We start from the raw sequence: 27,906 nt of genomic DNA on the forward strand, positions 1-27,906 counted from the left end.
TTCGCTAAACAATGGCCTACATGGGAAATTTTGTCATATATACATTTTACCATCATTTTAAAATTTAGTTCATGAGCTCTCCCATCCCCCCCCCAAAAAACATCAAATTCACATGTCAATTCACATTATATGCATATTAAACAGTCTGATCCATGACCTTACTTACTGAGTACCTTGAAACAGCTAATTATATTACCAGGTCAGACTGTGTCCTTTCACGTTACTGAAATATCTCCTCCAGATAAAATGAGGAAACTGAGTTTCTCCACTCCAAAAATGAAGTATCAGCACTCTCAGAAATTACATAGAGAGATGTAAGCTTCTCCTGCTAGATAGGGTGGCGCACATCTTTAATCCCAAAACTTAGGAGGCAGAGGAAGTCAGAGCTCTGAGTTTGAGGCTAACTTGATCTACATAATGATTTCCAGGACAGTCAGGGCTATGTAGAGACATTCTGGGGACACCCCCAGACACAAACACACACATGACAGGTAGATGATAGAAAGATAGATAGATAGATAGATAGATAGATAGATAGATAGATAGATAGATAGATAGACTGACAGATAGACAGACAGATAGGCAGGCAGGCAGACTGATTTTGAAAAGTGCCCCCCCCAACATGCTGAGAGATAGTAGCTTATTAGGATGCTTACCTAGCATGAAAACCTAATTCAAGCCGGGTGGTGGTGGCGCACGCCTTTAATCCCAGCACTTGGGAGGCAGAGGCAGGTGAATCTCTGTGAGTTCGAGACCAGCCTGGTCTACAAGAGCTAGTTCCAGGACGGGCTCCAAAGCCGCAGAGAAACCCTGTCTTGAAAAAAAAAAAACCAAAAAAAAAAAAAAACCTAATTCAATCCTCAGCACCACAGAAAGTGGATGAGAAATACAGACAGACATGGTGGTATACATCTATAATTCCAGTACTCAGAAGGTTGAGACAAGAGGATCATGAGTGGGAGGCCAAACTGGGCTACAGAATCAGAGTCAGGCCAGTCTGGGCAATGTAGAACCTGTCTCAGGAAAACCTCAGTAAGCCAGATATGGTGGCACACACCTTTAATCACAGCACTCAGCAGGCAGAAGCCAGCGGTTCTTTGTAATTCAAGGCCAGAGTGGTCTATATAGGGAGACTTTGACTCAAAAAGGAAAAGAAAAAAAAAAGTCTAAACAAGTCAACAGAATCTATTCAATGAAAATAAATTGTAAATTGAATTCTATCAGTGATTTTTTTTTTTTTACTCTCAGAAAATATAAACAGAAAAAACACTACCTGTATCCCTAAATGCAATCTTTTCAAAAATAATTACTTTCTGGCTGGACAGCAGTGGTGCACGCGTTTAATCCCAGTACTCAGGAGGAAGAGGCAGGTGGATCTCTGCGAGTTTAAAGGCTAGCCTGGTCTACAGAATTATTTCCAGGACAGTAAGAGCTATTAGATAGAAAAACTCTTTGTCAAAAACCAAAATAAATAAATAATTATCTTTTGTTTCCCAAGTTCATCTATACTCAACAGTGAAAAGGGAGAAATCTATGATCATGGCAAATCTGTTTCTTCAACTTGTTTGAATGAATCAATTCAGCGCTTCAGAGTCCAGCGTGCTGTTATGACATGACAGAACAACTTAGTTCTATTATTAGAACTATTATTAGAAATTAATAATTTTAATGTATGAAACTATATTTTCCATTCACTTAATAAACCATAAGCAAACATTTATCAAGATAATAGAATAGTAAGTTATATAATATACAGAAGAAGCTATGACTGGGGCACATTAGAGCATTCTCAAAATACAGAGCAGCAGATGACCTCTTAACCTAGGGTGACACCACACTTGATCTGCATTTTGAATGGCACAATGTAACTACTGAGGGAAATGCAGAGTCTTTGCAACACACAAATAAACAAATAAACAAATAAATAAATAAATGTAATTAAAAAATTTTTTGAGACAGGTCTTACTATATAGCCCTGGTCAGTCAGCAAGTCGACACATAGACCACTCATGTGGCAGCTCACAACTGTCTATAACTCCAGTTCCAGGGGATCTGATACCCTCAAACAAACATACAAACAAGCAAAACACCAACAAAATAAATAATAATAAAAGAAAAACAAAAAATGCTTAGAATAATGCCTGACATCTAAAGCCTCAATCTATTTTACTTAACTTATATTAGAAAGAAGAGTCTGCACAACTGGAACCTATATACAGAGGTGAAACAGGAGGAATTAGAGCAGGGGACTCGCACTCAATTTATAGAATCAAACAAATTAGCAAAAATACATGCAGACTAATATGCCTAATAAAAAAGGACTAAAGAGACACTGTTACCACACCGCCTCTCACTCGCCAAGCTTCAGCCAAAGAAGGGGGATAAGAAAGAAGGGGCCCATCCACACTACGGCTTGTACAAAGCGAATGTCAGCAGATCCACTGGTGGAAACATAACCAGAAAACAACTGGCTACGAAACCACAGCAACAACACCAGCACTCACAGGAGTGCCCCCTACTGTAGGGATGAAGAAACCTCCTCGCTATGTCACGGTGCAGTGGCACTCCCTGAAATCAGATGCTATCAAAGTCTACTGAACGTCTGATTTACGGGTTCCCAGCCAGCACCTGGTGTGACTTCAGCACAGACCTGTGCTTCAGAGTGCAGCTATCAGTGCTTTCTAAGGAGGCAAGCGAGGCCTATCTGGATGGACTTTTTGAAGACATCAATCTACTATGCCAAAAGATATCAAGCTAGCAGGCCCCACGTACACAGAACTTACATAAGTTCCCCAATATGAGAAGAAACATTTTATTCTCAAAAAAAAAAAAAAAATCCCCTTTTCTGTTTTTAAATGCTAGTAATTTTCTTCCACAGAATCAAGTATGACTTTGAGTGGAAAAATAGTGGACAGAAATCAGGCATTGGCAGTTTTTCCATTTTCATTTGTATATGACTCTCACATGTAAGATGTAAAGCACTAACACAGGTCAAAATGTTTCAGTGAACATGTTTCAATAATTCAACCTTACGACAATTATAATAAACCTGTTAAAATTTTCTGAGGAAAAAAGGAGCAAGAAATTAAAAGCGTAAAAATTAAAATAAGCACTGAGATCTGTTAATCCTAACTGGGTGGTTAAGGCAAGAGTCAGGTCAAGAAAGCCAAGAAGGTAGGAAGGGAGGAAGGAAAAACAGGCATGCTATATCTCCAAGAGTCTCAAAACCATGGCTCTCGTCTAAATTCTTCCCTCTCCATTATTTTAGGCTGGCCTAACCAAGAATCATTAAAATAGAAACAGGATATGGAGAGGAAGAGAATAAAAGCAGAATAAGCAAATTTTTGTTTTGTTTTTCAAGACAGGGTTTCTCCATATAGCCCTGGCTGTCCTGTAACTAGCCCTGTAGACCAGGCTGACCTCAAACTCAGAGATCCGCCAGTCTCTGCCTCCTAAGTACTAGGATTAAAGGCGTGCGCCACCACTGCCTGGCTAAGCAATTATTTTTGCTCACTTCTTTAAAAGATGTGTTTCAGAACAGCCATAGAAAGATGAAAGTCTAGCAAATCTATGTACCTAGGAAGACCATATTTACTCACATCAACAATTTCTTCTAACATAGCTTCACAACTTTAAAAATTAAACTATATAAAAATAACTGTGAGACAAACATTAGCCTGTTCCTTCCTATTATATTTCTAACACTTCTGTAAGCCAAAGAAAATAAGATAATGAAATCATTTTTAAGAGCATCGATAAAAATATAGTAGTAATCCCCTCAATTTTATTCTGATGAGCTTTCTTAGTAGTTACCTTGTATCCCTATTTACACGATAAGCACAGAAGAGAAAAAAAGCTTCAAGTATATAGTACATGTATTTCTCTAATAAAGCTAACTCTAAAAAGCTGAACTGGCTACACTTTAAGCCTCTACACAAATGGAATTCACTAAAGAGACTTTCCATCACATATATGCATTCTCCAGTACCATGCTCAAACTGTCTGTAAGTCTATTTCTTAAAAGAATAAAAATGGTCAAGTTTTAGGTGTCACAGGGTGATACTACAGGGTAACTGCCAGCATGAGTGTGTTTATTCTGTTTGTCCTGCAGTAAGGAACCGCCCTTAAAGTACACAGTCTTTTCCTGTTCTTTCTCTCCAACCACAGTAACCTTCTGTATCCCTTCCTTCACTAGCAACGTTCTGCCAAAGACTACAGGAAGTACATTAATACACAGAGCTTGCCTGCAGCAATTTCAGCTTGAATACTACAAATGAATTTACAAACACTTCGGTGGCTAGTTATCGTCAAGCCAGACTTGATTTTACCCTAAGATTTAGTGCTATTTGATGATCTTTTGGGGCTACTATTTTCAGAGATCAAACTGTTTTATCTCTATAAACAGACATTCGAGTCATCTGCTATTTCTGGAGACTTACAAAGTCAACTTCATAAACCACGCTTAAAAAGTAAAACATTAATACTTCTGTAGGAAATCGAAACTGCCATGCAACCTGAAAGGCTTCACCACTCAAGTTCCATCAAGTGTAATGAGAATCTGCAACATTTCTCTTTTCCTCCTAACACTCCCCTAAAGGTGTGCTACAGATATTGTATATGCTTGAGGGAACATTTTTCAAATTGCTGTCAAAAGATCTCAAGTTCAAATGACCCCCCCCACACACACTGATGTCAAACGATCTATCTCAAGTTCAAATGACTACACACACACACACGAGAGAGAGAGAGAGAGAGAGAGAGAGAGAGAGAGAGAGAGAGAGAGAGAGAGATTGGAAAGTTTCTCACTCTGTAGCACAAACTCTCTTGAAACTCATCGAAAGCTTCCAAAAATACTGAAATCAGAACATGAGCCATACCTGGCTGCTGCTGCTGTTTCTTAATAGACTGACAATTTGCATTTCATTTGAAAGTTTAAGGCAAAAATAAATTAGGTTTCACAAAAGATTGATCAAACAGCAATAAAGCCCAAAGACCCTGCCTCCTCTCCCACAGGGCAGAACTTGACTTTATAAAAATAATTTTGTATTAGAATGACTCTTCTATATGTTCTCTGAATCTCACGAAGGCTCAAATCTTTCTGGCTACTCAATCTTTGGTACTGAGAATGCCAGTATTACTAGTAATGATTCACTAAGAGTCACTGGAGAATGACCATTTAACCATAATGCCATTTCATGGCTTGGAATAGTGGACTGGTGAACTACAAACATTCACAGAAAGAATGCAAATGTAAGGACTATGCCCACCCCACTCCTTCTGCAAGTACTGCTATATCCATAGTATTTATAAGAGTATTTGGTAAATATTTTCTTAATATATGAAAACAGATTTAAGATAAACATGTAATTTTAAAATAGTGTATCATTAGGCCGAGAATGTAGCACAGTGACGGAACACTTGTCTAGCAGGTATTAGGCCCCAGTTCAATTCCCAGTACCACAACATAAATATGATGAAACAGAATAACAATAAACAATGAAATGCCACGTGTCTTTAATCCCCGCACTTGGAAGGCAGAGGCAGGAGGATCTCCATATTAGAAGCCAGCCTACTCTACATGTCAAAGTCCAGGCTCATCAGAAATGAACTGGGAGACTCTGTCTCATTCATATACACACACACAAACATAAACGTATATTTTTTTTTTATTTTTTTATTTTTTTTGGTTTTTCGAGACAGGGTTTCTCTGTGGTTTTGGAGCCTATCCTGGAACTAGCTCTTGTAGACCAGGCTGGTCTCAAACTCACAGAGATCCGCCTGCCTCTGCCTCCCAAGTGCTGGGATTAAAGGCGTGCGCCACCACCGCCCGGCATAAACATTTATTTATATATGAACTAAAATTGATAAATTGGGAAAGAGAAACAAATGATAAATATGTATGAAAATGGAACACTTTACTCTGTATAATAAACTAAAAAACTTAAATAATTTTTTTTAAAAAAACAAGTAATAAAGAAAATAAAAAGTTCAAGCATTTAAATTAGAATTCCTCTTTTTTTCCTTTCTCTTTCCTTTCTCCTTCAGTGCTAGAGATCAAATTCAAAGCCTTGCACATCATGGGCAGTACTCTGAGCTCCATCACCAACCTCCATTTCTTTCAGTAAAATAAAACGATCTTGCTTACTTATTTACTTGTCTTTTGTGTGTAGGAATAGGTGTGTATGAGTGCATATGGAGGTCAAAGGACAAGTCTCCACTGTCAGTCCTCAAATTCCACCTTGTTTGAGATATGGTCTCTTTTTATTTGTGCCCATGTATGCCAGTGTGCTTCCAGGAATTCTCTCTCCACCTCCCATCCACTATAGGAGCACTGGGGAGCACAGACACAGCTACCTCATCTGGGGAGTACAGACGCATGCTACCTCATCTGGGGAGCACAGACACAGCTACCTCATCTGGGGAGTACAGATGCATGTTACCTCATCTGGGGAGCATAGACACAGCTACCTCATCTGGGGAGTACAGACGCATGCTACCTCATCTGGGGAGCACAGACACAGCTACCTCATCTGGGGAGCACAGACACATGCTACCTCATCTGGGGAGCATAGACACATGCTACCTCATCTGGGGAGCACAGACACAACTACCTCATCTGGGGAGCACAGACACAGCTACCTCATCTGGGGAGCACAGACACAGCTACCTCATCTGGGGAGCACAGACACAGCTACCTCATCTGGGGAGCACAGACACATGCTACCTCATCTGGGGAGCATAGACACATGCTACCTCATCTGGGGAGCATAGACACATGCTACCTCATCTGGCTGTTTTGTAGATTCTGAGGAGCAGCTCAGGTCATCACAACAAGCAACTGATTCCCTATACCATCTTCTCAGCCCAGCCTTCCTATTTAGATGATACACTAACAATAAATAACAGCTGAAATTGTGGACCTCCCAAAAAGGACCATTAGATAGTACAATGACAGAGGTGATACCATGGGAGCTAGAGAGATGGCTGATGTGGGATGTCCTTCTGTTGGTTGATGAATAAAGCTGTTTGGGCCAATAGCTTAGCACAGTAAAGCCAGGCAGGAAATCAGAACAGAGATAGAATAGGCGGGGAAAGGAGACACTATGTAGCTGCCGGAACCTTACTGGTAGGCCACAGCCTCATGGAGATACACGGATTCGTAGAAACGGGCTAATTTAAGATGTAAGAGCCAGCTAGAAATATGCCTAAGCTATTGGCCAAGCAGTGTTGTAATTAATATAGTTTCTGTGTTATTATTTGGGTCTAGGCAGCCAGGAAACAAACACATGATCTCCGTTTACAGATGGCTCAGTGGTTAAGAACACTGGATGCTCTTACAGAGGATCCAGGTTTGATTCCCAGCACACATGTGGAGGCTCATTAACTGTTTATAACTCCAATCCTAGGGGATCTGATGCCCTCTCTTGTTTCCATGGGCACCAGGCACACATATACTACAGGAAAGCAAAATATTGGTACACCCAAAATAAAATAAAAATAATTTAAAATTTTTGCATGCTTATATATGTAACAGCTAAACACACATGCCTTTTAAAAATATTTAGATTACAAATATATAACTTAAATCAGGTGGTGGTGGCACACATAATTAATCCCAGCACTCAGGAAGCAGAAGCAGGCAGATTTCTGTGAGTTCAATGCCAGCCTGGTCTACAGAGAGAGTTACAGGACAGGCTCCAAAGCTACAGAGAAACCTTGCCTCAAACAAACAAACAAACAAATATACATATATACCTAAATTAAGACAAATTCAATTGATTTTTCTTTAAACTTTGCCAAATATTTCAATGTAATAAACTTTTATACTTACAGAAGAGTAGTAAATTTTGGCATAGCAAAAAAAAAAAGTAGAGGAAATAATTTTGGAAATTTTAAGAATCTATTATCAATACTGGAGATCCAACCATGAAAACTGACTCATATCTATATTTATTAACCTACCACAACCACCAAAACAAATCATAAAATCTTATTAGGCTCAACATCACTTACGTAGCATTAGCACTACATAATCCTAAGTACTAGAGTTCAGAGCCCTAGTACCCATGTAAATATGAGGCCAGCATGTGGCCCATCTGTAATCCCAGCACTCCGAGGTACAGATAGGGGATCCCTGGAGCAAGCTGCCTAGCTATACTAGCTTTGCCAGCCCTAGGTTCAAGTGAGAAATCTTGTCTATGACCTTCTTTATTATAAGGAACAATGAAGCCTTACTTTAAGATTTAAAAAGATTTAAAAAAATTGAATTTTGGCAGGGCCTGGGGGGGGCACATGGCTTTAATCCAAGCACTCAAGAGACAGAGGCAGGCAAATATATCTCTGTGAGTTGGAAGCCAGGCTGCTCTACACAGACAGTTTAGTATCAGTCAGAATAACATGGTCAGAGCTTGTCTTTAAAAATTGAATGAATGAATAAAGAGCTGGATGGTGGTATACCTTTACCCCAAGCATTCGGGGAGACAAAGGCAGGTAGATCTCTAAGTTTAAGGCCAATCTGTAGAATAAGGGAACCAAAGGAAGACAGTCACAAGTGGGCAAGCAGCAAAAAGGATTCCAAGGTTCTCTTTGACAGATCTGACCTGAGTCGGGCAGAGGTTTACCTGGACAGGGACTCAGCCCCACACTCACCTGTGCATACTCTCTTTCAATAGCAGCCTTCTTCTGACTGAAAGTCCTAGAAATACAAACAAAAATTAATCACCAAAAGCAGAACTTTAAAACCTCATGAAAATTTATCGACACAGCTTTAAATACTGCCTTGTAAGATATGTAAATAGAGTGGAAAATGATTTCTCTCTATGAGCTCAGGAACAGAGGAAACCATGCCAGCATACTCTCTGCAGTTTTTCACAGGAGATACAGTGACAAGTACAAGGCCATGGAATCTATGGTGTAAAGATAAACTTTCTATACATTCATTATTTCAGATTCTATGGCTACTTGCCATATTTTAACACTTATGGCTGGGCACAATGGTGTTTGACTACGGTTTGACTCCTGGCTCTACTTCCCAAGTGCTGGAGTTACATGCTCCACTTCACTGGAATTTTTACATGTGTTCTAAAGATGGAACTCAGATCCTCATGCTTATGAGTGCTCTATGAGCCATCCTCCAAAGATTTATCCAAGTAGCATGTATCGATATTTCATTTCTTTTTACTGCTGAATAATAACCCACTATATGATTATACCACATTTTGTTTATCCGTTGATCTAGTAATAGATGTGAGTCATTTTCACAACTTAGCTATTAAAAATAATGCTGCCACATGCACCCAAATTTCTATCTACACACATACTCATTATACATACATACAACAGTGCAGTGTGGAGGTCAGAGGACAACTCTGCTGCACTGGTTCCCTCCTTACACCTTTATATAGAGTCTGATGAGTGAACTCAGGTCATCAGGATTTACCCACTGAGTCATCTTGTTGGCCTGAGATAGGAATTTTAAATTTTCTGTGTATGTATAAGAAGAGTTAAATCATAAGATAATTTGCTTCAACTTTTGAGAAACTATCAGAATGATTTCAATCACAAGTATAATATTTTGTATTGATTGTATATTTTTAATTTAATAGCTAAACTCAAGAAACTAATATTTCAAAATAAGCCATCTATGGTAGTCCATACCTACAATCCCAGCATCCTGGGAGGTCAAGAAGGAAGATCACAAGTTTGAGGCCAGTCTGGCCAGCGTGGCAAGACTTTGTCTCAAAATAAAATGAGAACTAGGGATGGCAGAGTAGTGGAGGGCTGGCCTAGAATGTACGCGAGCTGACCTCCCAAAGCCACGGATATTCTTTGGGTTTGTTTTAAATGGACGGACCCTTGGTAGCCCACGCTGGCCTCAAACTCCCCATCTTCTTACCTCAAGGTCCTAAGTGCTGGGATTACAACCATGTCTTTTTATTTCTTAATGTGTGAGTATATGTGGGTGTATAAATGTGTGCACTGTGTTTGTATGTGTGCACACGCGCAGAGACAAGAGGCATTGAATTCCCAAGGAGGTAGAGGTTTAGGAGGCTGTGAGAATTGAACTGGGATCCTCTGAAGCAATGGTTGAGGACCTTCTTAGCACTGTGACCCTTCAGTGCAGCTCCTCATGCTGTAAACAACCATAAAATTATTTCTGTTGATAAATTATAACTTTGCTACTGTTATGAATTGTAATGTAAATATCTGTATTTTCTGATGGTCTTAGGAGACCCCTATAACCCCAACGTGAGCACAACCCACAGGTTAAGAATCACACCGGAGCCGGGCGGTGGTGGCGCACGCCTTTAGTCCCAGCACTCGGGAGGCAGAGGCAGGTGGATCTCTGTGAGTTTGAGGCCAGCCTGGTCTACAAAGTGAGTTCTAAGACAGGCTCCAAAGCTACAGAGAAACCTGATCTCCAAAAACCGAAAAGAAAAAACTCTAAAAGAACAATGCGTGTTCTCAACCTCTGGGTCTCCATTCCGTACAGTGTTCTTAGTGTCATCTAGAACAGGGGCTCTTACGGGCTATGTGTGCAGCTCGGGTAGAGACTTTGCTTAGCACATGAGAAAATATGAACGGAATAATGGTTGCTGCCTGGAAATTTCTTTAAAAAACAAAAAATTAGCAGGTGAGGGGCACAAGCCTTTAATCCCAGAGGGAGGCCAATCTCTGTGAGTTCAAGGCCAGCGTGGTAACAGAGTGAGTTCCAGGACAGTCAGGACTAATACACAGAGAAACCCTGTCTTGAAAATCCAAAACCAAGGCCAGGCAGTGGTAGTGAATGCCTTTAATCCTATCACTCAGGAGGCAGAGGCAGGTGAATCTCTGTAAGTTCGAGGCCAGCCTGGTCTACAAGAGCTATTTCCAGGGCAGGCTCCAAAGCTACAGAGAAACCCTGTCTTGAGGGGAAAAAAATTAATTTGTTGCATCAATGTAATCTCATTAGGAAAAAAGTATTAAGGCATAGAATAATGAATCCTTCACAGAAAATATTCATTTTATTTTATTCAAATTCACCAGGGGAATTTAATTATAGCAGATATGGCCTTACAAAATGCACTTCTTAAATTAGAAGCCCTGAAAATAAAAATTATTCCCTAATGTATACGCTGCAAAGTGAGTATTACCTTAGCATTATGAAAAAAAGTAAAATCTTGTTTATAACTCTCAGAGCTCTTAGATGACCTGTGGACAAGCACAGCAATCCTACGTATTTACTTATCCATCCATCCATCCATCCTTATGGATGTGCTTGTGCCTATATATATAGGCATAATATAATATATATTTAGTTTTTTGCATGTTTGTTTGTTTAGATTAGGTCCTGTCAAGTAACCCAGACTGGCCGCAAAGTCCCCCTCCTCCTGCCTCTACCTGCTAAGTGCTATAAATACAGATATACACCACGATATCTCAGTCTAAGCAGTAATATTGTCAAAGAAATCTGTTTTTCTGAACAATAAATCCGAACAGTAAGTTTGAAATATTCAAATGCTTTTTGTTGCTTCACTTAGAGCTCTCCACAAAAAGCAAAACAGACATAAGGTAACTCTTAAAGGCCCAGGACTTTTAGAATGGTAAGTGATTATTCACTTCAACTTAAGGTCACCATCTGCAGTGGTCTCTATACAAGTCCATCTGACCTCTCCAGCTACACAGGAACTAAACTTAGGGTCCTCCAATATAAGGCTTTTAGTTTGCCTCAAAAATCTGTCACCGTGGCCGCCTTCTTCAGTGATCTCAGCTCTACCTTCTGAAAAGCATACTGTAGCTTCCCCTGGGGCTTTGCTGCTTTCTTGGACACTCTCTTTTATTAACATAAAGATGCTTTCTTCTTAAACTTCATGAGCTAACTAGCTGGCTTCAAATTTTCCTTCTGTAGTTTTTTCACCTCTGCCAGTGTTCAGACCTGAAGGAAGTAGGGTGTTGCTCTGGATAAGGCTTTGGATGAAGGCAATTCAGATTTGATCTAAGCAGACAATGGAAACTTTTGTGCCTTCCCTTTCTCCTATCATCTGTGTCCCTGAAGTGGCAATTTTAAATTTCCTTCACCAGCTTTTCCTTTTAGTCACAGCTTGGCTGTTTGGCACAAATGCTCTCTTTCAAGATGCCTTCCCCACTAACCTTAATCATTGCTAGCTTTTCCCTTCAAGTGAAACATATGCAACCCTCCCTCTCAAGTGGCTGATTTCAATACAGTTGGAGTAGGGAGGCAGAGAATGAAAAAGTCTGGCATCAGCTCATCAGTGGAGCAGTTGAAGAGTCGGAACACACAGAACAGTTATTAAATTCTCCACTTGATGTGGGTACAGTTTATGGTACTTCACAGCAGATATAATAGTACCATGAAGGAGCAATGGCTACAGAGCAATATATAAATAAACAATAATTGGAAAATTGTCAATACTTCAAGAAGTATTAAAATATGACTGAGACAGGCAGTGGTGGTACACGCCTTTAATCCCAGGCAGGTGGATCTCTGTGAGTTCTTAGACCAGCAGGTTCCAGCACAGCCAGAGCTGTTACAGAGAAACCCTGTCTTGAAAAACAAACAACAAAAAAAAAGTGAGACACAAAGCAGCAAGCCTCTAGACAAATAGTACCAAGTAATTTATTTGGCTATCACAAACCTTTCATTAAATTTTATTTACTATTTTATTCTGTTTTACTTTGGAGTATCTCATTTTATTTTGTGGGATGAATTCTCACTACATTGCCAAGGCTGGTTTTGAACTCGTAGGCTGAGACTTTTCCGAAGCAGTTCCAACATGAACTACCACATCCAGACTCAAAGTCTCTAAAACACACAACAAATAAAACAACAACAACCCACAGTACTCTGAAGCACAATAAAGCAAGGTATGTCAGCATAAAGACTGAGACTTGAACCCCGCTTCGAAAGGATTCACTAACAGAAGGCCTACAAATGCTACTACAGACATACAATGACAAGTAGGAACTACTCTTGTTTCTTAAGAACCAGATCCCTTAATTTTCCTGACTATACTTCAGTTCCTTAACAATAAAATAAGACAATAAAGCCAGAAGCCTTCTGTCTACAATCATGTCTACAATCCCAGCACCGCGGAAGCTACAGAAGATTCCAGGTCAGTCTAGGCTATACAAAGAGATTCCACAGTGCGGGAGAAGAGAACAAATGTGTTCTAGTGTGAAAGACAGAGCTTACCTCATAGAATTATAAAACTTAACTAGTATATTTTTAAAGTACTTAGAACAAGTAGCACATGGTAAATATTACAAATTTATCTATTAAATAAGTAAAAATTCCACATCAACATTACAAAATTAAAATCTAGTTTTAATATTTTAACTAGTTGAATATAAAAAATGCTAACATAACAAAAATGTGCATTTTAAAGTACTATAGTCTCTCTCCCTTTTTTTTTTTTTCTTTTTTTTTTTTTTTTTTTTTTTTGATTTTCAAGACAGGGTTTCTTTGTGTAACAACCCTGGTTATCCTGGAACTCACTCTGTAGTCCAGACTAGCCTTGAACTCACAGAGATCCGCCTACCTCTGCCTCCCAAGTGCTGGGATTAAAGGCGTTGGACCCAGCAATACAATAGTCTTAAATGACAGGAAAAAAAAGCTCAAATCCTCCCCTTCTCAGAAACTAACCAAAGGTAATAAAATTTTTTTAAAAAAAAAAAATCATAAATGTACAGTCAGACATGGTTTACTACCTAGCACCCCAGCTCTCAGGAGACTGAGGCAGAAGCACTTCAACAAGTTTACATGGTGAGAAAAGAAGTTCTTATGATCTACAGCAAAACCAGAGACATACAATATATAAGCAGAAAATAAGTCAAAAAGAAAGACTCCTGGATAACAAACTAAAAGGGAGGCTGCAAGTCTCAAATGAAGGAGGGACAGTTCCTAAGTCATAAAACTTAAATCAGCATTCGCAAAAGAAAAACTGGGACTAAGGGCTGGGGAGAGCGTTTCCTTCATACTTTGAAGTGGAGACAGAACTCAATTAGGAATTATACATATAAGTTATGCTGGCAGCGATGGACTGTTGGTGCAGAAATGCAAATCTGTACTGCAAGCAGCAGCCTCTTAGACTGGCTAAGGAGAAAGCAGCAGTGTGAGTGGTGTGTGTGTGTGTGCGTGTGTGTGTCCAGGTCCTGTGTTTGAAGGTCTGGGTGGGCCTTGAAATCACAACCTTCCTAATTCAACCTCCCAAGAGCTAGGATTACAGATATGAATGCATGGCCACTAAAATAAAATTGTTTTCAAACTCATATATGCTAACCTGCTCTTGAAGAAACTACCATAAAACTAGACAACAGCAGCCACTGTGGCTGCCAATCTCTGATATCCCATAAATGCTATGGGAGAAAAAAACACCATATTCAAGAAACAACCAAAACAGGAGAAACATAAATAGAACATTTTAAATAAAAGGGAGGTGGGAAGAACCAGAAGTAAAACATGCTCACTGCCTTGGTATTGTGGTGCACACACCTGTAATCCCAACACTGATTACTAGCTTGCTCCTCCCAATCTGCTAAACCTGCTTTCTTATATAACCCAGGACCATCTGCTTAGTGAACCCAGCCCTCCCACATCAATCATTAATCAGGAAAATGCATCAGAGATTTTCCCACAGGCAATCTGACGGAGGTATTTTCTCAACCAAGAAACCAAGCAATACATCAAAAGAACCATGGACATGAACCCAGTGGTAGGGCAGTTGTCTAGAAAATCCAAGCCCTTGGGTCCAACTCCCAACACCAGAAAATTCATCAAACAATCAATCAATCAATCAATTAAAACACATTCCTTTATTCCCAGCATTTGGGAGGCAAAAGATTTCTGTGAGTGCAAGACCAACATGGTCTATCTATCAAGTTCAAGGCGAGCCAGGCCTACATAGTAAGAAATCGTCTCAAAAGCAAAAGGGTAGAGAGATGAATTTTACTGTATATAAACAAAATCCTCAATAATGTCACAAAAAATTAACAAGCAGTAAGTACTATCATTCTTAAGTTCCTACTATTTGAAAACCCCAAAACACTAACTTTTTTTTAATGTGTTGGGAGTGGGGAGATGGCTCAGTTTGCCATACAAACATGAGGAACTCAGATTCCGAGTACTCAGGTAAAATCCAAGTGCTGAAGAGATGGAGACAGGAGAAACTAGGTCTGGCTAGCCAGCTAGTCTAGCTGAATCAGTAAGCTCCATGTTAAATGACAGACATTGTCTCAAAAGTAACATGAAAAGCACTGGGGAAGACATCTCACACACTCACACACACTCTCACACACACACACACACACCTTGCAATCACCTACACACAAACACTAAACATACACACACAAAAGTTAGGTTTTATCATTTCTGAACTTAACCAACTTCCATTTTTATGAGATCTACTCAGTTTTAATTTAGAACAGAAATCACTAACTGAAAACAGATTCTAGATCAAATATCATCATCTATACTCCCAAAACACTTATTCATCTTACAACACTGCATTGAAAAAGCCTGTATTTCTGTATCCCCACTCTTGTCCCTCCCGTGAATGTCCAGAGATTGTGCTACGTAGATCAGGGTAGCCTCAAACTCACAGAGATCCACCTGTCTCTGCTTCCTGTATGCTGATATTAAAAGTGTGCACCACCATGCATGATACTTATCTCTCTCACACAATGCTTCTATATCCACAAGCACTAATCTTTATGTTGACACAGAAATTTTCAATTAAATTGAAATTAATGTATATTCTTATAGATAAATATAAAACTTATAGATATTGTTCTTGCCAAGTAAAGAAAAATGCAAGTTCGTTTTTTAAAAAAGTCAAAAAATTAAAAAGGAGGGGCTGGAGAGATGGCTCAGAGGTTAAGAGCACTGACTGCTCTTCCAGAGGTCCTGAGTTCAATTCCCAGCAACCACATGGTGGCTCACAACCATCTGTAATGAGATCTGGTGCCCTCTTCTGGCCTGAGGCCATACATGGAGGCTAAACACTGTATAAATGATAAATAAATAAATAAATAAATAAATAAATCTTTAAAAAAAATTAAAAAGGGAAAGAAAGGAATTACCAGCATACTTCACACTGTTTTGGTTGTTTTTTGTTTTTTGTTTTTCTTTTTTGGTTTTTCAAGACAGAGTTACACAAACAAACAGTCCTGACTGTCCTGGAACTCACTCTGTAGACCAGGCTGGCCTTGAACTCATTGAGATCTGCCTGTCTCTGCCTCCCAAGTACCACCACAACCCAGCCTTCATAATGTTTTTTTTTCCAAGACTCATTTTTATTGATGTTTATGTTTCTATGTGTGTGCCATGTAACTACAGGCACCCAAAGGCCAGAAAAGGATATGGTGACACCTGCATCTGGAGTGAGCTACTCAACACGGAGACTAGGAATGTGATTCAGGTCCTCTGGAAGCACAGCAAGCTCTTTAAAAAAATTTATTTACTTGTTCTTTGTGGCTTTTACATCATGCATCTTGATCCCATTCATGTCCCATTCCTTCGTATCTGCCCTCTGCCCTTGCAACGTCCACCTCCCCCCAAAATAAACAGCAAGCACTCTTAAAAACTGAGTCATCTTTCTAGCCCCTTTTCATGTATATTTGTACAAAAACATTTTGGATATTTATTAAACCTAAATTTTAAAAGGCACATTAAGCCACGTGCTGGTGGTGCAACGCCTTTAATCCCAGCTCTCAAAAGTCAGGGGCAGAAGGATCTCTGTAAGTTCGAGGCCAGCCTGGTCTACAGAACGAGTTCCAGGACTGGCTCCATAGCTACTGAGAAACCCTGTTCCCCCCCCAAAAAAAGCACATTATTTTGATAAACTAGACTTCTAGCTGTCCCCCAAGATAATGAAATCCTCTGTAGAAAAGGTTTGTCACAGCCTTTCTGTTTGTTTTAGTTTTGTTTCTGAGACAGGATCTATGTCTTCCTGGCTGTCCTGGGGCTCACTACATAGTCCTTGAATTCACAGAGCTCCTACTGCCTCAACATTGTATAGGATCAAAGGCGTGTACCACAACTGACTAGCCTTTTAATTCTTTAAAAGCAACCATATAACCTTTCTTTTTACAACGTCTCAAACAAAATACCTGAAGACCTAGTAAATACTACTGCTGCAAATTATAAGTAAAAAATATAAAACCTGGGGCTGGAGAGATGGCTCAGAGGTTAAGAGCACTGGCTGCTCTTCCAGAGGTTGTGAGTTCAATTCCCAGCAACCACATGGTGGCCTACAACCATCTGTAATGAGATCTGGTGCCCTTTTCTGGCGTGTGGGCATACATGGAGGCAGAATGTTGTATACACAATCAATCAATCAATCAATCAATCAATCAATCTTTAAGAAAATGTAAAATCTTCAGCAGCTGCCAAGGAGCTGACAGTCACATTTTTCAACCACAAACAGAACTCATCTTAAATGCAGGCTGAGATACAGAAGCAAGTGGCTATGTGTAATTCCAGCCCAGCTCACTTGACCGAATGCTTGGCATTGGTGAGAAATACCATGTCCACTTTACAGCTGGTGCACACAAGGTGCTATCGCTTTACTTCTACTAAACAAGAAAGAGACGAGGGAGCAAAACCAGTAGAGTCACGCATTGAGGCTCTTGTCTGTATCCCAGCATTGCAGAGGTAGAGGCATAAGGAACAGGAGTGTAAGGCCAGTCTTGGCTTCAAAGGAGTCCAAGACCAGCCTCAACCCTGTCTCAAAATCAAGTCATTAATTTAAAACATGAGTGCTAGAATGCTCAGTGGTGACATTTGAAACAGAAAAAAATATTGTTTCACATATTAAACAGAATAAAGCCAGACATGGTGGTGTATGCCTATACTTCCCGCACTTGGGAGGCTGAAGCAGGAGGACTGCTGCAAATTCAAGGTCAGCCTGAGGTATTCAGAAAGTAATAGGTCAGCCAGGGATACATAGAAAAACTATGTCTAAGGAAAAGCAAAACAAAAAACAAAAAACACATAAATAAGCAAGCAAACAGAATATATTTATTTGAAGCAGCCTAGCAAAAAACTGAGCACAGAGCCTGTCCTGGGAAAACAGTAATAACCTGTCAGCACTTCAGGTTTTTATTTGATAAGATATTCTCCCACAAATCACCTGATACTTCACAACTGTCTTGACTATTCTCAGATTTCATTCTTTCGAGAATCTATTTCACAAATTTAATGAGGGAAAAAAGTCTTTCTGAGATCTGTACTAGAATTCCACCAGATGACTGATGCTTAAATGAATCTTTATAGATTAGTGCATATCTCTACATTAGTTCAAGTCTTCCTTACAGCTTCAGAAAGTTATTTTTTTTTATTCTTTCTATGAAGTTTTGGCACAGCACTTAAGATTTAATCTTGAGTGTCCTTATGAGTTTACTACTGCTTGTGTGATTGGAAACATCTCTTAGTTTTATAAATGGTGGTTTCTAGTGTATACAACCAATGTTCATTTTATTATAATTAGCAGCCTTGCCCAACTTTTTTTAGTTTTCACATTTTGTATCTATTCTAAGGACTGTCTTGGTATACAGTCCTCACTGGTAGGTGCTTGTTTGCTCGGAAACAGGGCCTGGCTATGTGGCCAGAGTTACAGTCATTCACCTCCATGCTTAAATGATCCTTACTGCTTTTAGTTTGTTTTGTATTGTTTCTTGAGACAGGGTTTTTCTGTGTAGCTTTGGAGCCTGTCCTAAACTTACTCTATAGACCAGGTAGGTCTCAAACGCACAGAGATCTGCCTGCCTCTGGCTCCCGAGTGCTGGGACTAAACGTGTGTGCAACCATGGCCCAGCCCTGTTTTTAAATTATGGGAAATCTGACGTATTTTTTTTCCCTAATCCTGTACTTTTACCGTCTTCTGCTATTGAGGAGTGAACCAGTCAGCACTCTTCAGAGAAGGGAAAGACCAAGAGAAAAAGAGGATACATAATAGGTCAGGGGTAGACACACAGGGATTTGAGAATATGGTCCATATAACTGGGGGTGCTGACAAGTCTGAGTCTGCAGAACAGGCTAGCAGACCAGAAACTCAGATGGCAATTAATGCTGTAACATTGAAGGAGAATTCCTTGCAGAAGTTTTTATTTTTAGCTTTGTTCTAAGGCCTTTTAAATGACTAAATAAGGCATACTGATTTCATTGAGAGTAATCTCTTTACCTTAAGTACACTGACTGTAAATGTCAACCACATCCTCAAACTTCCTTCACAGCAACATGAAGATGGATGTTTGATTAAATAACTTACTTATTACAGGTTTACCAAGCCACAGCATTGATGGAGGAGGGTCATCTGTCTATGTGTTACTTTCATTGGTTAATAAAGAAACTGTCGGGGGCTGGAGAGATGGCTCAGAGGTTAAGAGCATTGCCTGCTCTTCCAAAGGTCCTGAGTTCAATTCCCAGCAACCACATGGTGGCTCACAGCCATCTATAATGGGGCCTGGTGCCCTCTTCTGGCCTGCAGGCATACACACAGACAGAATATTGTATACATAATAAATAAATAAATAAATATTTAAAAAAAAAAAGAAAGAAACTGTCTTGGCCCTTTGATAGGACAGAAAATTAGGTAGGCGGAGTAAACAGAACAGAATGCTGGGAAGAAGGGAAGTGAGGCAGACGCCATGATTCTTCAACCAGAGACAGATGTAGGCTAGAATCTTTCCCTGTAAGCTACCACCTCGTGGTGCTACACAGATTATTAGAAATGGGTTAATAAAGATGTGAGAAGCAATAAGATGCTAAAACTAATGGGCCAGGGAATATTTAAATGAAAACAGTTTCCGTGTAATTATTCTGGGGCTAAGCCAGCCGTGCGGGAGCCGAGCAGGACGAAAAGCAGGCCTGCTCGCCTCTTCAGTCCATAGCATAGATCTAACTACCACATGGTTACAAGTGTTACAAGTGTCTTGTCATGGCTTTAATGAGAGACCTTCTAAAACATCATCAATACATAAAAATGCTTTCTTTGATAAGGTGAGTTTTTTGATCTTTTAAAATACAGTCTCCCTGGTGGCACATGTCTTTAATCCCAGCACTTGGAAGGCAGAGGCAGGAAGATCACTGTGAGTTAGAGGTCAGCCAGATCTACAGAGCTAATTCCAGGGCAGCCAGAGTGATTACACAGAGAAACCCCATCTCAAAAAAGGAAGGAAGGAGGGAGGGAGGGAGGAAATTAGCTTCCTGACATATCAGTTCCAGCCTCCCTGCCTCAGCCGCCTACACTGAAACTGAAGTATATGCTACCACACCAGCTCTCATAACTTTTTTCAAACACACATTCTTTGTGTTTTTTTTCTGATCTGTTGAGATAAACACTAAAGCCCACAAAGTTTTAATGTTTTTCTTTTTTCTGACAAATTCATTAAGCCAGGTATAGCGGTGCACACTTGTAATCCTAGTACTCAAGAGGTAGAAATAGTAGGAAAAAACTGAGTTTGAGGCAGCATGGGCTACAGTGAATTCAAAGCTGCCTGGCTATTAAAAAAAAAAAAAAAAAAAAAAAAAACAAAAAACCCTGTCTCAAACAGTAAGACCCATACCATACACGGATATGGGGAAGTAGGAGGAAGAGTATACACAAGTTAGGATATAAAATCAGGGTCTCATACCTACTAGGCATACATAGTACAAATGAGCTACACCTAGCCTTACTCCCTTTGTTACATACAACAATCATTGTTATGTAATTTGGTGATTCCCCCCCCCCACTTTTTTTTAAGTTTAGCTTTTCGAGACAGGGTTTCTCTGTGAAACAGTCCTGCAGTCCTGGAACTAGCTCTGTGGCCCAGGCTGGTCTCGAACTCACTGAGATCCGCCTGCCTCTGCCTCCTGAGTGCTGGGATTAAAGGCGTGCGCCACCACCGCCCGGCTATAATTTAGTAATTTTCAGTACTAATTTTCTTTAATGTCTTCCAGGTAGTTTTGCTTCACTTTAGTTCCCAAACACAAACAGGGAGATCAGAAGAAAGTCTCAACAGTTAACTGTGAAATTTTCTAAGCACAAAACAAAATAATTTTGCATTTCACACCCATATAGTCACTACCTAAGTTCTGCCATAACACTTCATAATACTGGCTTTATCACATATATCTCTCTAGCCATCCATTCATCCATTTTACTTTTGGTGCAAAGTGTAACAAATTAGTGCAAACTATATACACTAAAAACACTTGCTCCTAAATCTTTTAGCATCCAGTCAAATGTTTTCTTAGCCTGTCATGAAAAACTACATACTAAGTATACCAATATTGTGTACAAATTATTGTACCTTTGATAATCATATAGCTATATACTTAAATACCAGTCAAGATATAGGATGGTAAAATTCCAAACAGTTCCCTTATGGCACTCCCTAATCAAGTAATCAAGTCCCACCTTTACCCTCCAGAGGAAACCACAGTATGTTCTTTTTTAAAAAAAGGGAGGGAGGGAGGGAGGGAGGGAGGGAGGGAGGGAGGGAGGGAGGGAGGGAGGGAGGGAAGAGTTCACAAATAGCTAAGGCTAGCCTCAAATCAACAATTATGCCTCAGCCTAAGTACTATGATTACAGACATGTACCAATACAAATGGCGCTGATTTATTTTCCATCAAAAATTAGTTTGGGGGCTGGAGAGATGGCTCAGAGGTTAAGAGCACTGACTGCTCTTCCAGAGGTCCTGAGTTCGATCCCCAGCAACCACATGGTGGCTCACAATCATCTGTAGTGAGATCTGGTGCCCTCTTCTGGCCTGCAAGTATACATGCAAGCAGAACACTGTATACATAATAAATAAAAAAAATCTTTAAAAAATTGTTTAAAAAAAAAAAAATTAGTTTGGGACCAGCAAGAAAGCTCAATGGTAAGAGCACTTGGTGTCACAGTACCGCCTGACAACCAGAGTTGGGACCCCCTAGTTCCACATGGTTGAAGGGGAGAATTGACTCCCTTGAGTTGTCATTTGACTTCTATATGCATACTATCATGTGTTTGCTCATGAACACGTTATGCACACACGATAAAAACAAATAAATGTGGGGGCTCGAAAGATGGTTTAGCAGTCCAAGTGTTTGCTGAGCAAGTGTAAGGATCAGAGTTCAGATCTCAAGAAAACCATATAAAGGGAAGAGGGCATGGCAGATCCCTGGAATTCTAGACCTAGAAGGCAGAGATAAAAGATCCCTAGAGCACACTGGCTTACGAGACAAACAACATCAGCCAGCTCTAGGTTTGACTGAGAGACCGTCTCAAAGAATAAGGCAGAAAAAGAATTAAGGATGGTTCCCATCAGTAACACTGGGCCACCACATGCATGCTCACACATGTATATGTCCACACATCTTCATCCTCAAATACACATGCATTCATATACATGCAAAAAAGTGCACACATACACATGCACATTATACACAAAAAATAGAAAAAATAAACAAGTAAACATAATTTAATTTTAGTAACTATTAGCCCAGCATGGTAGCACACACCTGAAACCCCCATAATTGGGGGACAGACTCAGGATGGCCACAAGTTCAAGACTAGTTGGATTTAAGAAGGAAAGAAGAAAGGAATTCACTTCACTAGAAAGAAAGAAAATAACTTCACTAATATAATTATATACCAAAGGTTAAATTTCAGCAATAGCTGCTATAAATACTTAAGAACATTACGTTTAATAGACATGTAGTAAAACATTTACCAATATTATTAGGTCACTCAATTTCAATCTGGACAGTAGGTAATATTCACCCAGTTCAAAATTCAAAACACAGAGAAAAAGATATACAACAGAGTCTCTGCTGACTGCCCCACCTTCTAGCCATCAGAGAAAAAAACAAGTATCGATAAAATATAATCCAGGGCACATAAATACTCCAATGGTTTTCTTGTAACCACAGACATAGTATTTTTATTTTACTATAGGGTCTTTATTGCAAATAAAATATGAGGTATGAGAAGCTGGCCAGAAGCTGGAAGGGGTAGTCCCTGATCACCCCTTGCTGGGTCACCAGCCCATCTGAAGTTGAAAGGGCCCTTCTACAAGAATTCTCTCTCTCTCTCTCTCTCTCTCTCTCTCTCTCTCTCTCTCTCTCTCTCTCTCTCTCTCTCTCTTTCTTTTTCAAATCCAGTTTCTCTGTGTAACAGCTCTGGCTGTAGACCAGGCTAGCCTCAAACTCACAGAAATCCGCCTGACTCTGCCTCCCAAGTGCTAAAATTAAAGGCGTGCACCACCCACTGCCGAGTTAGTGATACTTTTTCATAATACCAAAATTTAAATTTTGTTTTGAATTGAGATTATTTTATTTCAAAGCTTACAAAACAAAAAACATCTGGGTGACAAGATTCATTCGTGGAGGCAAAATACCAATGTACATAAAACAAAATTTTTAAAAATTAAAAAAAAACGGGGGGTGGAACATAGGCGAGTGCCCAGCACACTATTTTTCTCCTTCTGCCTTGTTAGTCCCTGGAATCAAACTCAGGCGGTCAGGCAAAGAAAAAAATAAATAAATACAAAAGAGTAAAATAGATGTGCACAGGTATCTGGCAATGATGGCACACGCCTTTAACCCCAGCACTCGGGGGCAGAAGCAGGCTGCTCTCCGAGTTCGAGGCCAGCCTGGACTACAGAACAAGTTCAAGTACAGCACGGGGGGGTTGGGGGGGGAGGGTTACATAGAGAAACCCTGTGTGGGGGAGTAAAATGGGCTATGAATGGTAGCAAATGTCTGCAAGCCTAGCATCCAAGAGGTAAAGTGAGGAAATCACTGCAAGCCTGGCCTGGCCTGATGTACACACATCCCAAGGACCAGGCTGGCCAGGGCTATATAAGAAGATCCTGTCTTAAAACAACAACAAAAAGTAAAGTATGTTTGTTCACTATTGACAGTAAATTTCAACAGGAAATGCATCAGTATGAAATCTCCCCAAAGAATGGAATGTCCTTGATTAACAACAAATGAGTTCCCTGTCCTTTTCATACTCCACTCCCAACACAATTGTGCTTCAAAATCCACCCTGAAAGAAATGAGAAGGGAGGACAGCGAAGGAAGGCTGTCATAATTGGCCTCCTCCCCCAAATTCCAGAAGATAAGAAGGGAATGTGGTGGGAACCTGCTACGTCTAGCATAAAATTCTTCTATTCACATCTCATTATATCTTACGTTTGCCCTTTAATTTCTTATAAAATCATAAAACCTTCATCTGTATAAATGGGGCATGGTGTCAGGCTTACAAAGCCAGCACTAGGGAAGCAGAGGCAGGAGGATCAGGTCAAGGTCAACATCTTTAACTACACAGGGAGTCCCCAGGCCTCCTGGGAGAGTTGGTCAGGGATGGAACTCAAGTCCTTAGACTTGGCAGGAAGCAACTACTGAGCTATTTTTTGTTTTTCAAGACAGGGTGTCTCTGTGTAGCAACCCTAGCTGCCCTGGAACTCACTCTGTAGACCAGGCTAGCCACAAACTCACAGACAAGAGATTCCCCCGTCTCTGCTCCCAAGTGCTGGAATTAAAGGTGTGCACCACCACCACCTGACCTACCGAGCTATTTCAAAGGCTCAATAAGACCCTTTCAAAAAACAAAACCAAAGAAAAACATTCTTACTTTTCATTCATTCCTTTATATTAGAAAGAAAAAGAAGCCAGACATGATAACCCATGCCTAGAATTCCAACAACTGGGAGGAAAATCAGAAGGACTACCATGAGTTCAAGACCAGCCTGGGCTACAGTGTAAGATCCAATCTCAAAAACAATTTAAAATTTTTCCACTTGGGTTTTATAATATCTGAGTAAACTGAAATGTTCCAAAATCCAAAAACTGTTAAGCAGACTCAACTTGCTCAACTTGTATTGGAGGGAAAGAGAGAGAAAAAGAACCAGAAGCCTAAACTGGTGTTTGAGCAGGAAATATTATATTCTACTACTTAAAGTAACTGCTTTGAGAGCTATCTATCAATGTACCAAAGTCACCTGCTACTAATACAGAGCTACTTCTGCATTAGCTTAGGTAAATAGGGAGACACTCTGAAAAATAAGATTATCATAACAGTTGTAAGTCAGGATTAAAAGAAAATCAGATTAAAGTTTCTACAGTCTTCATCTCCAAATAAATTCACAGATATTCAAAACCTGAAGATGCATAATGGAGATATATCTACTAGTGTGTTTACCACATCACAACACATTTACTATGGAATATCAAAAAGCACACACATAACCTTACACTTTCTAAAGGTTTAAAAATTAAAATATTTATTTAAAATTAAATATGTGTGTGTGTGTGTGTGTGTGTATATATATATATATATATATATATATATATATATATATATATAAAATTTTGTGTTTGAATGTTTTGCCTGAATTTAAGTTTGTATACCACATGTATGCTGGGCCTAGAGATGACTTAAGAAGGCACAGATCCCCCAGAACAGGAGTTACAAAAGGCTGTGAGCCCCAAAGTGGGTGCAGGAAATAGAACCCAGGTCTTCTATCAATACTCTTAACTGAAAAATCATCTCTCCTAGGTGGACCTTGTTTAAAGCATTCTGTCCAGCATAACTGTACCCAAGACAGATTTTTGTTTTATTTTATTTGGTTTCTGAGACAAAAATCTTGCTGTGTAGCCTTAGCTGGCCAGCCTATAGTTCCCTGTGTAAACCAAACTGGCCTCATACTCATAGAAATCCACCTGCCTCAGACTCCTGAGCACTGTATTAAAGGCATGTGCCACCATGCAAAGCTCACAAGACAGATCTTGACTTCGATCATTTCTAAATAGCTGCTGGCTTATGATAAGTGAACTTACAAGTCGATCTACCAATCTACTCTCCCCTGCAGGGTCCACAGCAGACACGTGAAGGTCAGATGACAACTTGTGGTAGTTCTTTCCACACGTGTGTGCCAGGGATCAAACTCCTGCTAACAAGCAAGTAGCTCGACCTACTGAGCCAACTGAAAAACCTATAGTGAAGTGGGGTTTTGTTTCTTAAGATTTATAGTATGAGAGTCTTGCCTGCATGTGTGTATGTTCACCACAAGCATGCAGTACCCTTGGAGGTCAGAAGAGTGTACTGGAGTCACAGATGGCTGGAAGTCATTGTGTGGGTGCTAGAAACCAAAGCTGGGTCCTCTGCAAGAGCGACAAGTACTCTTAACAGATAAGTCAACTATCCAGTCCTTGTTTTATTTCCCTAAGATGGGTAACTTGTCTTGCTTATCTGAAGTACTTTATAGGCTTTAGTGAGCTTATGAGCAAAATAAAAATCCCATCTTAGGTCGTCCTGTGGAAATGAAACATTTCTGTAAAATGCCCTATTTGGTTCTGTTTTTTAAAGATTTATTTATTTTGTACTAAATAAAATGAAATGTATATATAGTATATACACATCAGTGTTTTGCCTGGATGTATGGGCATAACATGTATGCAGTGCCCACAGTGGCCAGAGAGGGTGTCAGATCCACTAAACAGAGTTACCAAAGGTTATAATCCACTGTGTGGGTGCTGAGACTAGAACCCAGGTCCTCTGTAATAACAGTACATGTTCTCATTGAGTCATCTTTCCAACCCCTGGTTTTGCTAACAGTGTAGCCCAGAGTGCCTCCAAGTAGATGTGTTTGTTTGGGGTTTAAAGCTTTTGGTTTGTTTTTAAACTACTCATTATGTAGTCCAGGATGACTCCAAACTTCTGCAATCTCCCAAATGCTTAAAACAAAGATATGTGCTACCATAACCAGATTTTAAAAATGCTTGATTCTTGGGTATTTTGGTACTTGTTTTATTTGAGACAGTGTCTCTATGTAACCCCAGCTTACCTGGGACTACTCTGTAAAGCAAGACGGCCTCAAACTCAGAGAGATCCTCATGCCTCTGCTTCCCGAATAATAGGATTAGAGGCATGGTCCACTACACCATGCCTGGCTTAAAATGTATTCTTGTTTGCTTGTGGGTGTTTTTGTTTGGTTTGGTTTTTCGTTTTTTCAAGACAGGGTTTCTCTGCAACTGCCCTGGCTGTCCTAGAATTCACAGCTGGCCTGCCTCTGCCTCCTAAATGCTAGGATTAAAGGTGTAAACCACCAATCCTGGCTTGTTTGTTTTATGAGACAGGGTCCCTCTACATAGCCCTGACTGTCCTGCAACTCATTACATACACCAGGCTGACTTCACACTCAAGAGATCTGCCTGCTTTCTGCCTCTAAATGCTGAAATTAGCCAGGTGGTAGTGGTACACACTTCTAATCACACTTGGGAAGCAGAGGTGTAGTGGCATTTCATTTGTATTTTAATAAAGAAAGTTTGCCTGAAGATCAGAGCGTGAAACAGCCCCACTGGTTAGCCTTCCAGACCAGGCAGTAACATATACCTTTAATCCTAATAGTCACACTAGTTGCCATAGAAACCAGGCAGTACATGCCTTTAATCCCAGTGGTGCACGCCTTTAATGCCAGTACTAGAGAGGAATAAAAAAATGGGAGGAAATCACTCTCAGACACAGTCTCATTCTAAGATTCTTGGAGGCAGGATCACCATTTTGGACTGAGGTAGAGGTAAGAGTGGCTGGCTGCTTTGCTTTTCCGAATTCAGGTTAAACCCCAATATCTCTCTGAGTTGGCTGAACCCCAAAATCTATCTCTGAGTTTTTATTAATCGTGCTTCACAGAGGCAGGAGGATCTCAGTGAGTTCGAGCCCAATCTGGTCTACAAAGGGAGTTTCAGGATAGCCAGGACTTTTACACAGAGAAACCCTGTCTCAGAAGGAAAAAAAAATCTGGAGAGAACAGTTTGGCTCTCTGCATCTGAGAGGATCCCCAGCTTTTGAGCTGGAGAGATGGCTCAGAGGTTAAGAGCACCAGCTGTTCTTCAAGAGGTCCTGAGTTCAGTTCCGAGCAACCACATGGGGGCGGTG

General features: G+C 40.0%; 1 protein-coding gene across 3 annotated transcripts in view; it reads right to left on the minus strand.

Moving 5' to 3' along the window:
- The window catches only part of Fchsd2 (FCH and double SH3 domains 2), a 223,338-nt gene that overhangs the window by 185,833 nt on the left and 9,599 nt on the right, over window positions 1-27,906 (minus strand). For 2 of the 3 annotated variants that reach the window (XM_057778547.1, XM_057778548.1), the window contains exon 3: window positions 8,650-8,695. In XM_057778547.1, the coding sequence (XP_057634530.1) occupies window positions 8,650-8,695 (46 nt within the window). Of the gene's footprint in view, window positions 1-8,649; window positions 8,696-27,906 lie in introns of those variants that run through there. The other variant, XM_057778549.1, reaches the window with a different exon arrangement.

This window comes from Chionomys nivalis, chromosome 8, assembly GCF_950005125.1.
Source record: "Chionomys nivalis chromosome 8, mChiNiv1.1, whole genome shotgun sequence".
Taxonomy (NCBI): Eukaryota; Metazoa; Chordata; class Mammalia; order Rodentia; family Cricetidae; genus Chionomys; species Chionomys nivalis.